The 13,980-nt window shown below is 26.4% G+C and overlaps 1 protein-coding gene across 5 annotated transcripts in view; it reads left to right on the top strand.

Moving 5' to 3' along the window:
• Positions 1-1,327: 1,327 nt before the first annotated feature.
• The window catches only part of LOC132923042 (multiple C2 and transmembrane domain-containing protein), a 56,600-nt gene continuing 43,947 nt past the window's right edge, over positions 1,328-13,980 (top strand). For 3 of the 5 annotated variants that reach the window (XR_009661093.1, XM_060986857.1, XM_060986867.1), the window contains exons 1-2: positions 1,328-1,725; positions 13,377-13,416. Coding sequence is in view for 4 of the 5 variants with exons in the window: in XM_060986857.1 (XP_060842840.1) it covers positions 1,705-1,725; positions 13,377-13,416 (61 nt within the window). In the remaining variant the exon portion in view is untranslated. The remainder of the gene's footprint in view (positions 1,726-13,376; positions 13,417-13,980) is intronic. The other 2 variants (XM_060986841.1, XM_060986850.1) reach the window with 2 other exon arrangements.

Raw genomic sequence — 13,980 nt, 5'->3', positions numbered from 1 at the left:
TTTACAACTAGATACGTCGTCTACTCGCGTGTGCCTTTTATCGTATTCTGATTAACCGTTGACCGTTGTAAATTTCCAGAATTCGGTCGATTGCAACTTTTTGAGATGACATAGCTGTGAACACGCAAGATCTATAAAGAAGTCTTCTTTATAGATCTTGGTGAACACGGTCCCGATGTCCCGACCGTTTTTAAGGAACTCAACACAGACAATTTTCTATATGTGCGTGGATACGGGTCGTGTACTCGTGTAAATATGTACGTAGTAAGATGTGATCATTAGTATATGAAGTCGTAGTGCCACTTTAATGTTTACGTAAAAGAAATAACGTAAGAAATAATTCCCACACGCGTGCACGTGCATCATGTAAATAGCGCACTACATATGAATATAACTTTTTTTTTTTTTGGTTGAAAGTTTTAATTTTTTGACAATTGTAACTATTGTATACCTATTTTTTAGTTAGTCATGAAATTGAATCAATGATAATTTCATTAAATTTTTAATTAATTTTTTCTCTTCGATATTATTATTCATTAACATTTAAAAAATTAAAATTAATTTAATTTTAAAGGGTTTAGGAGTTAAATTTCAAAAAGTGGAAAAGTCGTTTTCAAGTAAATTAAATTACGAATTCAAATATATTTTCAGAATTATTATCTGATGACTAGAAAACTGGGTACACGCGCGTCACTATATAATATAATATATCAGGTAACCTTGACATAAGATAATAGGTACTATATTTTAGTAGAAAATACGGACGGAATCGAATTCCCTTGATATTAACGCAACTTTCTACAATAAAAACGCGATTGCCAATATATTTCAATTTGTTTGTTTGTATAGAAACGATTCAAAGAAGGATAATATAATAAAATATAACGCACGGAGATCGAATCACGGGGACATAAAAACACAAATAATGCTAGATCTAAACGAGAGCCTATAAATATTCGCGACATTTAAAAGATGTCGATAAATTCGAAGCCACGACCGCGTGGGTCGAATCAACCTTGCAGCGGAGTATCCACGAATGATAACGTAGGTAGATCGTGTACGTACCTGTCCCCCTTCCCCCAATCACGTCGAGCAAAAAAATATCAAAAATTACCCAATAGGCGGTAGTATTTCGAGTATATTATATTATTCATATTATACCAACACGGTACACGAGGGTTAAATACACGCGTTGAATATAATTATCGTGGACGACGACGACGATGACGACTGCGACTACGATACGCAACGACTATACCTACGACGACGGCGGATCGATTTTTTCGGTTTTCGACGGTCGGACGGCGACGGCGGCGCCCGTGTGTGGATGTGTGACGGCGCGGCGCGTACGGTCTACGCCGACGGTTGTGGCCTAAACCGAGACGCCGCCGCGGTCGCCGAGCCCGAGTGGTAGTCGTAGTACCGGTGTGCACGCGACCGCACGCACCCAAACGCGCGTTGGGGCCGGCCGTGATAGGGTTCGCGCGCGCTTTATACACCGACGACGACCGGGCGGGCGGCGTTCGTCATCACAGTTGTGTTGTTGTTGTTTTACATTTTATTTTTCCACTTTTTAGTTGGCACCTACAGCAATATCGTTTTAGTTCATCACCATCGTATATGGTCCGCGTGAAACGAACCGGTCGTGTCGTAGCTCGTTCTTCCACTAAATGACATCAAACATCGTACTGCCCGGCGGACGCGATGAGAACGTCACAGTCGACGGTAAAAAATAGCCAATATTACGTATTATTATTATATATATTATTGTTATATACCTATACTGCGTACTAGCACCGTCCAGTGAGGAAGTGGCGTGTTTGTGAGCGAGTTGAAATTATTCGTTGTACGCATGAAATGTGTTCAGTAATTCTGTGTTCGAAATATTATATTTTTATGCTCCCATAAAGTTTTTATGATAGGAAGTCAAAAAATTATAACTAGGTATTTAAAATACCGTATTTTATAATCAACATTTTCAATTACTCCGTAAGAAACATATTCTCCTCGGTATATATTTATCAAAAGTTAAACTACCAAATTGTTACTTATTTGTAATTACACTAACATTGTTTTGGAACACATTATTTATTTTTTTGGCCATAAAATATGAAAGAAATTGAAGATATTATGGTGTTATCCGATTAAAAATTTCTTAAAATTTTTTTTTAACGAATATTGCTTTAATTAGTTTTGATTTCTTTACTTCACTCTACTATTCAAATACTATATATAAACAGTATAGTTTGATAATAACAATGAATTAAAGTGTTTTATTATAAATATAATAATATTTTTTCCATAATATCAACATTATGTTATGCATTAATTTTTTTGCGTAGGTCCTATGTAATGTGTTTATGTATTACAGTTGTATTATGTTGCTTCGTTTGATTTTTAATTTATTCGTCTTTGTTTTATCTCAGCAAATTTATTATATGACGGTAATATTTACTAACCATATTATCATCATAAACAGTTTCTACAATCGCCTAAGACATTTTTGACTAAATTACTGTACGTTAAACAACCATAAATAAAATATTACAATATTTTGAGTACATACCTATTACTTATAGTTAGTCTGAGTTAGACCTTATTTGTATACACAAATATATCCACATTCCACATAATATTATAACATATAACCTAATAACCAAACTAATTGACTACTCACTCAAAATTTGATTTTCATGTATCGAAATACTCAAAAGGTCTAAAGTATATTATTCAGCTTCAGAGTATTAAGTTGAAAATGTATATTATTTTTAAAACAATTAAAACACTGAAGTAATTGTAAAAATATAATTTTTTTCAATAATGTTACTTTGCAATGATAACAACTAGGTATGTAAATAAAATATTTACTCAAAAGTCAAAATTTTCGTAATAACAAACGTAAATACAATAGATCACCTTGTATTTTACATTAAGTTTAAACATGATAGCTTTAATAACCGTTGCAGTATCTATAGTATCTATCTACTGGCATGTCGGTCGCTCATAACTCTATATAGGTAACAGTATATTAACCTTTTAGGCGTTTATGCATTTTTTTTTTTTAGTTAATATTTATTCACGTAAAAGCATTTTTTGTAAGGCACAAGACAAAATATATAAAATAATAAATTTAAGCTAACGAGAAACAATGGTTATTATAGTTGAAACAACTTTAAATTAATATTTACAACAGACATTTTTTTGAAGTAATTGTACTGTATCTCCTCAAATTGGACAAGTTGAAGTCAATTGACGTTAAAAAGTTAAAACACCAATGTCGGAGTTTCAATTAAAATTAATATCTCAAATATACAACGACGAGCTTTAATTTACATAATGCGAATTAATCTTGTCAGATATTCAATCCAGCACATTTAATTCTGATTTTCAAAATGCCCAGTCCCAATTAACACGTAAACGTGATATAAAAATAATATTATATAGTATAATTAGTAATTATTACCTAATTACTTTGTTTCACTAACACTGAGTGAAACGGTTGCGATAAAATGCATGACTACCGTCAAATGTATTTAATGTATTAACCGTTTATTTTTTCTACATAAATAATTATAATCGGTACATATATTTAGGTAAGTAATAATATTAAAAAAAGTAAATAATGAATCGTTAGTTTTGATTTTTATGATTAATGTTCAACGACAAATGTCAAATTTATTTTATTAGTATATGTTTTATGTGTTTACGTATTTAAATGACCCAGAAACAAGTATGTTTATACAAAATCTGAATTTAAATTCGTATAACATATTAACATGCACACCGGAGGGGTCCCATATTCGTGGCGGCGTGACTGCGGTCAAGCTGCGTTTGAGAATTTTTTTTCTTGCATGATGAATAAAATACGGAAATCTCCTCATTAAACCACAACCACACCATTAGGTTAGGTTTTACGATTTATTGTTGTTAATTTTAATTTTTACAATTAGTTCGTGAGTGTATAATATTTTTGGTTCAATTAACAACTTATTCAGAAAAATATACCTTTACCTATTTGATGATAAAAATATTAAACAATAACTCTTATTTATACACAACACATTTGCATAAAATGTATCGGGGAGAGGAATTGCGTTGCTATTATTTCTCTACGAGTACAACAATATTATAATACAGTTAAAGTGGAAGACTTGCTATCGTATTGTTAATGGACGCTATAAGAAAATATTGTTTGAAAAAAGTCAATGTATGTATTATTAAAATAGGAAAAATTCAATACATTTTCACTAATGTATAAACGATTGATATTTGTCATAATATCCAGCTTGCTTAAAGCTTCCGTATAATATATTATTTTCGTATGAATTCAAACTAAGTTTATGCAATGATAAATAGTTTGTTTTTATTAATAAAATGTTATTTTTTTATGTATAAATTAAACAAATAAATTGCAACTTTCTATTTAAATTTTAAACAGACGATATATACTCATATATACATTTGCTTTGATGTATAATAAAATAATTAAAATGAGAATAACAATTTATTAACAATTTATCTGACAAATAGATCATATACATTTTTATAAGGTATATTAATGTTTTAGATTTTTAGCGGAGCTATAAATATATTGATTTTATTTACTATGATGTGTATTTTTTTGTGTATTGCGTATACACGATAAGTAGGTAGTCGGTAATTACATTTTCAACTTTTATGGTGGTTATGGATAAGAAGTTTGATCTAGTTTGTACTTTAGAGGAAACAATTAATTACTCTCGGTATTTATTTTTAATCGAGAAAAACACAAAAAACCACGGGAATTTTTACGTAAATCCTATTTTTGATAAAATCGATTTTTTTTTTATGTAATTCAAAAATAACAGATTATTAAAAGATAGGTACTTGAAAATTTCACCAAATGTTTATGTTACCATTTTATATTTTATGCATATTTTTAAGTAATTTATAAGCACGAGAAGACGTATATAGACAATTATTTTGTTTGGACATTTTAATTTCAAATTTGGATGAAATTATTTATATAAACGATTAATAACAATAATAACGATGTTATATTTTAAAAACATTATTCGTGAGAACTTAAAACTTTTACGTATAATATATTATTACGAATTTTGCTGTATAGAATGGTATTTTTGGTTTATTTTAAGATATTATTTATTTACATTATGAATCTATTTTTACTGCCCTTAAGGTATTTACAGAAAAATGTTATTACATTTTGAGTTATTTAAGTTGATAAAGGTTAATGGACCGTTTCCGCTTAAAATCATTTTTAGTAGAACGATAATATATCATTGAATTCAAATTTAACACACCTATAATAGTGAACCACTCTACACCTAAAGTTCACCAAAGTGGTACCCATTTGCCAACCTTATTTCGTTGATGTCTGTGGGCTGCTGCACATGCCACAAATGCATTCCAAAATGGTTAATGAGTTCTGAATAATTGTGGTCATTCATTTTCGAGAATTGGTTTGGTGTCTTATCACGAAAATCAATAAATTAGTTTTTATTTAAGCCGAATACCTATTTTTAGTAATAATTCTTATACTATTCATGGTTTATTACGAGGATTAACAATTATAATATGCTTAAGCGTGTTGTGTATTTGTATAATATTCGATTTTATTTAAATAATGCTTGGCGCATAATGAATATTGCATTATGAATATTATTTTAGTTTTTAGTCTTATGTATTTTAAATCAAATATTTCATTTATTTTAAGAATTAAAATATTATCCATTTATATGTTTATGTAAATATAAGACGTTACCTATATATTATTATTTAATTTTGATAAAATTAAGCAAAACATTTAATTCTACGTATTTAATAGTTATACTGTATATTATGTTTAGTATAAAGTTAAAAAAAATAATTTTAGTTAATCACAATGGAAAATCTTAAAAACACAAATATTATATACTACGTAATTATTCTAATTTCTATGGATAATAAATTTGTTTAGAACTTCTGTTTTAAGTCTTAATATTTAACTATTGCATTAGCAACGCTTGAAAATCTAATAGTATGATTTATGATAAAAAAAACTTTTAACACAACTATTTGTGTTACTAATTCCATTAGGTCGTCTATCTAAACATAAATTGTGTACATTTATTATATTTAATTTGTTATACTATATGTATAGTGTTTAATAATATTCTATCTAGTTTTTAGATTTTTAATAAATATATTTATTTTACCAAAATATTAATTTGATATTTGATCGTTAATGTTTAAAAAGAAAATTAAAAATTCAATATGTTAAAATGTTTATTTAATTTTGACAGTTTCATAACGTTGCTTTATGGGCGCTGAACAATTAATAGTACCTATATACAGGACCGTATTAAGGGGTTGTTCGGTAGGCTATAGTCAACACTGGTATTAGGGAGTGAAAACATTTTTAAGGTGACTATATTTTCGAATTTGTAATAGGAAATTATAATTTAATCATGTAATATTGATTCTTTTTACATGTTAATCTAAACCACGGAATATTGCTCCGGTCTACGATGACCGTGCCCGATGCACGTTGTTTATTTTGAACCGTATAGGTATAGCTAATTAGACTACAGACACTGTATTTCTATCAATTTGGAATAACAATAATAATAATCAAAATACTCAAAATACGATAATAATGTATTGTTGTATCATTCTGCACTAATTCGTTACTATAAATTTTAATATAATCGTCAATTAGATAGATCGTGTACAATGTAGTACTGCATGCCTGTATATTGATATTGCAGTAATTACATTTTTACTTACATTACTTAGTAGCAGCATTCTAGTATTGCTTTTATAATATCTAATTTATTATAAAATAAGTAATAGTAATACGATTAATATTAGTATGGATATCTTACAATCAATAGTGATAACATATACAAATATACATGAAGGTGGAAAAAGTTAAGAACTAGTAAATACCTATCTATAAACAAGATTTAGATGAAGCTTTAGAAAATTAATTTGTTATTTTCAAAGTGTTTTAATATTAGTCATGAACCTTCCTAAAACCTTATTAGACATAAGTAAATATATAAAAGAAAAACAAATTTTACGCAAAACAGTCAATACAAAAGTTATATATAATATATTTATTATTTATATATATATATATTAGTTTATTATAATATTATTTACCAATTTACCATTCATTGAATTTGCTTTTTTTTGTAAATATTAAACTGGATACTACAAATTCCTATATTTATCTTGTGGCTTGTTACTTGTACTATGAAAGAATAATGTTAATGCTATAAAAATATTATTTTTTAAAAAAAAAAATGTTTTATTTATTTTTATGACGCAATAAGTATTAAAATATTAACTCAAAAGTACATTGTCTCAGATTTATTATGAAAATAATAATAAAATTATTAAAACAGAATAACAAATATAATATACCAATTTATAAATCGGTAGAACATTTTCAAGTGTCTAATAACGTATTTAAATACCATACTATTTAAATGTTTACTCCTTAAAACTACCATTTTCCATTAAAATATTTTCCAATTGTTGTAAGTTTTTATTGTGGTATACTACGACAGATATAATAACTCTTCATGTATATTTTAGCATATCTTCCGAAAGAAATCCATGCAAGTGTGACGTTTGATAGATTTTGTATAATAAATGATAATATTATATTGTATATGTTCGCGTGTGAGTACAAACGAATAGGATTAAATGAGTTATCGTACATTTTAGCTAAAAGTATTTTATCCCGTGGCGTAGTCAGGATTTTAAAATGGGTGGAGGCAAACCCAAAATACTAAAAAAACATAATTAACAATTAACAATAACTGTTCATTTTTATATTAAGTTGATATAGCCGGGGGGGCTGGTCCATTGCCTCCCCCACATGGCTACGCCACTGATTTTACCCAATTGGGCTTGTTTGGTATTTATGTTCTGAATCCACAAACTACAAGTTTAGTATCTAATATCTATAAATATTTTCCGCTAGGCAAGTCTTCGAATCTCGTAGATTTACTATAATATTAGTCTGCTAGATTATCTGCTGCAGCCAATAATTTTAAAATGTTTCTCCGAATCGAAACCAATCACTCAAACTCTCTCTCTCTCTCTCTCTCTCTTTCTCTCTCTCTCTTATAATCTTATATTATTATGGTATATAAAACCATCACTCAGAAACTAAATTATCTTAATATAATACATTTATAACCTAAACTAACGTTACTGCTTAGTTTTACCTGGCTCGTGGACTATTATGTATTATGTAATAATAAAGATTTAGGAGTAAGAAGATATTTTATAAATTGTGTTTACTAATTGGTTGTAGATGATATAAATTTTTTTAAATAAATTTGGCTGTATAGGCGTAGGTAGTTGGTTTTTATTAAGTATTTAAATAGATAATTTGTTTTGTATTTTAAATTCGTTTAAAATACTAATTTTTATATTTTATTTGTGTTTATACCAAGTCTCTAGACCTATAAGAATAAAGACGCTAATATAGCACACAAACTTAAAAAACAAAATACTTTGAGTGTATTTGTTTTTATATTTAAATACTTATTGGAAAATATATTTTAATGATATATTTTAATTTTTCATTAAATTATTTTAATGCTTCTAACAAGTGTATACCTAGGGAGTGTTATATATTGTTTAGCATAATCTAACTCCTGGTAAGTGGGTAAAAATTGACTATTAAACTTGCTATACTGTAAGTTATTATAATATTTTTTATTACGGCACGCTAGATTTTAAATTTTGTTTATACGGGTTTGTCGTGGCTATTAAACTACCTTTTTCGTGTACACAGTCCCACCACCCAACCACCTGAAACCCAATGGTTACTAATTCGCGGCCGTGCTTATTACCTTAACGGTGTTATTGTATTAAGTAGCGCCATTGACTATAATAATTTACTAGGTGACCCAAATGATCTAGTAATTAATGACATACAAGACACATATTGTTTGAATTATTATCATATCATTTATATTGCACTTTCAATAATATTATAAAGTAACTTTTGGCGAGGAAAGTACTTAAACAATATATCTGACATTTAATTTACACATGACAGATGATAATGACATATCACAAAAAAAGGTAAGAAAAGCTTGAAAAGATTTTCACCACGTAAACGTAATCTGTATAGTGAGCCCCAATTGTTTCGAAATATATTAAAATGTATGTTATTATATAAAAAATAAATATTTTTACATCATAATGAAGACTATAAAAGTTCAATAATTCTCTCCTCTTTGTTTTATGTTATATTATCCGTGAAAATTAGATAAATACTTCTATTGTGTTAGGATTGAATTTCATTGTTTAATATTTATTACTGCAATAGGGTGTTTGCTAAATTCTATTGTGATTTGAATGGTTTTTATACTCCTTTAATTTGTTGACGTTCTGCAGCTGTCTCCGTAGTTTTTAATTCTGATAATGTATTTATTATTTTAGTAAATTTATATTAAGATTCATTACGATAATGAGAATTTGTTATTTTGCATAATGTACTCATTATTTAATTAAACATTTAATTAATGGTAATGAGGTATTTTTCGAGGTGTTCCATCATTTATTTAAAAAAATATTAATATTACTCAAATGGTCAAATGTCTCAACTCATAATTGTTTTCAAAATTGGATGATTTATTTTATTCTAAATGTTCCTTTAGATTTACCAAACACTGCTAGTGTTTGACATATCTGAGTAAACATTTTAATTATGGTATACGATACTGATACTACGATAGTACTTAAATATAAAATATAATATTTCAAACGATAAAATTAAAAATCTGTGTAGGAAATAATTTCCAATTTATTATGAGATCATAATAATAATAACACCAATGAAAATTTTACCTTCTGTGTTTTACACACGTTTAACATAATATATTAACAGTTCTTAAAAATAACCACGCATTCATGTAGTTTTGAAATAACAAGATTTTTTTTATTTAAAATTAATTTATATTATTAATAATAATAATGCGAAGCATTTTCCTTTTATTCAATTTTTTTTACGTCACGATTTTTTACGCATATTATTTCAGATAATGATCTTTCTACACAGTTATAGTGGAGTTGTGAAGGCTGATGACGCCTTAAAAGTATGACGCATAACATTATGATCTCGATTATATAATATTCTTTGGATATGGTGCAGCGTGACGGGTTGTATCGTATAGCGTCGATATCTCGAATCTCTACATGACAATATTTTAATGTTTAACTACTAGTATATAATTCGTTCATCGTCAAACCTTTGCCCTAGTAGAAATAGTAAATTATCATGATTTATAAATCCACTGATCCTAATATATCGAATATCAGATAATTTCGTGCTCGAAGAGGGAGACTAGCGTAATAACATACGTATTATATTATGAGTTATGACCATCTATTTAACCACCGGTGGACCAGATTATTCTAGTACATTTTTCAAAACAAATAGCATGTTATCGATTGACTGCATCTAAAGAAAAAGCGAATGTTCAGATCCCTCTAGTGACGGATCCACGGATTCAAATTCAAACAAAATTATCATATAAATGACAGAATTTAAAAGTCTAGACGTCAATCATCGTCTCTGGACAACTAAACGTATAGTATAAATATTTTTTTTAGACAAAGATTATTTCCTGTTTTGTTTTGACAGCGGTGGTGTTTGCCGTTCGCAACTTTATGGTTTGTTGATTAGACTGGTGATGTAATATAGAACACAAGGAAATTAAAATATAATTTCTACATGATTCGTGTCTTTTTTAAATACTTTGGATGGTGTAGCTGTTTTCTGACTTAATTGGATCTTTTGTGTTTTAAAAATATTTCCATTTTACACACCCCATATATACTCGAGTAGGAAATTTATAATCTAAATAATAAATTTGACTGAAAGACTCATATAATAATCAAGCTGAAATTTAAGGTACAAAAGGAAATGTAATACAAAATAAACCTGGCAGAATGATGCATAGGTATAGTGATGGATATTGGGCACTCGTCTCACTTCGCTTACATCGGTACTGTATTTTTGTAGTGGAATGTTGTAATATTAAATTTGAATACAATAATAAATCATCATATTCAAAAAATGAATCTGAAATGTAATTGGGTTAAATTCTACTTAATTATATTCTTTTTTCACTAATATTTGGCAGTTTTTTATTACGCTCAGAACGTGGTTTCTCAAAGAAACTATCAAAAGTGATGGGTACTTAGTAATTTTACGTCTTTTTGAAAAACATGATAATAAAATAAAACATGTTCTATAAAACAAATACAGCATTATATGTACATTATTTATTATTTGATATTCAAGTAAAACATAAAGAGGAATGTAAAATATATAATGTAACACATATTCCATTTTATCAGTAATTTCTAATAATAGGCGAAGTCAGCCTTCATTTTCAGGAGGTGCAAATATTTTTAGAAATCTTAAGGTTAGGTTAGGATTTTTTTTTAAATATAGTCGATTATTGTTTTAAAATCCTTAAAAATATTATGTTTAAAGATCAAAATAATTAACTCTTTTGTTAAATTTAAATATAATTGAGCTTAATTAGATATTAATATGAAAAACGCGATGGATTCCTAAGAAAGATTTTAACTACATACTCTTAAAAGTTAAAACGTGTTGATTTAAAAATAGTTATACTTTTGTTATTTAAATTGAAAAATCCTTTATTAGTTTAATAAAAATATATATATATAACGATACGAAAATCTACATTTCTTCACTGCAAAGAGCTTACTCATCTTTCAAAAAGCTCCCTATTTAAAAATTTCGTTTTTCAACACACATCGTTTAAGTAAAATGACAAAATCTGAGAGTCTATGGATTTTTGTAAGTTATATTTTTATTATTATTTTTTTTTTAAATAATATTTTCTCAATCAAATTACTATGAAGTATAAACTACGATAAATTATAGTATATATTGTAATCTTATAAATGTAAACCATACTATTGCTGTTATCCTGAAGCATAAACTCTATTGCTGTGTTGTTTCTTTTCAACAAAGTCGTTGTATTTTATTTTATGTTTGTCGATCGTGAGGATATTTGGTTAATTGAATAAACATTTTAAAAATCAAAATCTATAAAGCTCATTTTCAAAGTAGTTTCGTGTGCGTGTTACAAATATGCAGTGTATAGACCTCTAGTCCATCATGATAATAATGCCTCATAAAATGGTTGCTATACACTGACGAACATATATATTTTTCAGCATATTATACAGTATTATTCATATTAATTGACAAAACCCATATAATAATATCAAATATTTATCAAAGTCAAATCGGTAGGTATAGTATTATATTAATATATATTTATTTATTTGTGTAGCGACAAATCAAACAAATTATCTTTATTAAGGTGGCTTTTGGTATAATTTCCATACGACATCAATCATATTAACATTGAATTTAATTAATTTAAAACCAATATATTATAATACTCATCAAAAAATAATTTGAAATAATATATTCTTTCTATCTCAACGTTAAAATTAAGCCAATTTTTTTTTCACAAGTAAGTTTATACTTATTAAATAAAGCTTGAATTCAAATTAATAACTGTCAATTTTATATTATATATAAACAATCTATTAAACTATAGTAAATTAATAACTTAAACAACTTATAGTTTGTATTATTTTATTTATACCTATACATATAGCATATATCTATATATTTTTATTATTATATTTATTTTTCAAACGTAAAGTTTTTTACTATATCTCAGAATAAAATATTAGGAAATAAAATGTAAAAATGTTTAATTTTCTTTTATCAGTACTCCAAACATCATCGATAAAAGAATATCCTCAGTGGTGAGTTGAGCTATTACATTGTATTTATTACTGTGATTATCTGGATTACTAATAAATTATTATTATTAATATAGGTACATTAATTTTTTTAATAATATAATATTTTTTAAATCATATTAATTTATAACGTTATCATATAAAATTTGTAAATCACATTTTAATTTGACCACTATCGAATTTACTATCCATTTGTTGAATAAATAATAATAATTTTATTTTATATTCATTTCGGGATTTCAACACCATATGATTAACATATCTTAATAATTCATATTAGAATAAATTTAAAAAAATAAAATAGTCAAGTAAACAAATTTAAAGTTGTTTTCTTAGTATTCTTAAGTAATCAGTATTATTATTAAATTATTTAAATTATATTTTAATTGACTTTATTTAGTTTGACTAACAAATTGTTATCAAAATAATTTCTATTTTTTGTTGAATACATACGGTTTTTGTTTTCAAGTATTCAAAATATATTTTAATTTGGTTTTATTTAAAATATTATGTTTTAAATTAGATATTTTTTTTTTTTTTTGCAGAAAATAAAACCATCTGTTATAGTTTTACGTTCTTTATCAGGTAATATACGTTCATTGTTTTATTAAATGTAATATATACCTATTATGCTTATAGTGAAAATTTAATTAATTAAAATTACTATTGAGTATTAATACATAGACTACACGCTTATAAATAATAATATGTAAGGTACATAATTTATAATATAATTATCTATAATTTTATTAAAAATATATGGTTTTAAAATAGTAGGTAAAATATAGAACACAGTTTAGTTGTCATTTACTTAAATATATCATGTTTTTTTATTAAATGAATGCATTATCAGACTAAGAAAAGATAGCCGTAGCAATTTATTCAACTACTTAGTCATATAAATAAATATTATTTAAAAAAAAAACCTCTATTTGGATTCCAAAATAATCTACTTTTATTAATAGTAATAGTTTAGCACCAAATTAGTAATCAATATTACTTTCCAAAGTACATATTGCAAGTGTGAAGTGATTACTAGGGAACGGATATTAATTTAAATAAATATTTTTATATAGTTTTAAAATCAAAAAGTTTTTCCTACTTTATAATATGTTATTATTTATTAGTAAACTAATTATTATTAAAAAA

Source organism: Rhopalosiphum padi, chromosome 1 (assembly GCF_020882245.1).
Source record: "Rhopalosiphum padi isolate XX-2018 chromosome 1, ASM2088224v1, whole genome shotgun sequence".
Taxonomy (NCBI): domain Eukaryota; kingdom Metazoa; phylum Arthropoda; class Insecta; order Hemiptera; family Aphididae; genus Rhopalosiphum; species Rhopalosiphum padi.
Note: the sequence above shows the minus strand (reverse complement) of the source record. Positions and strands in the feature narration are given on the sequence as shown.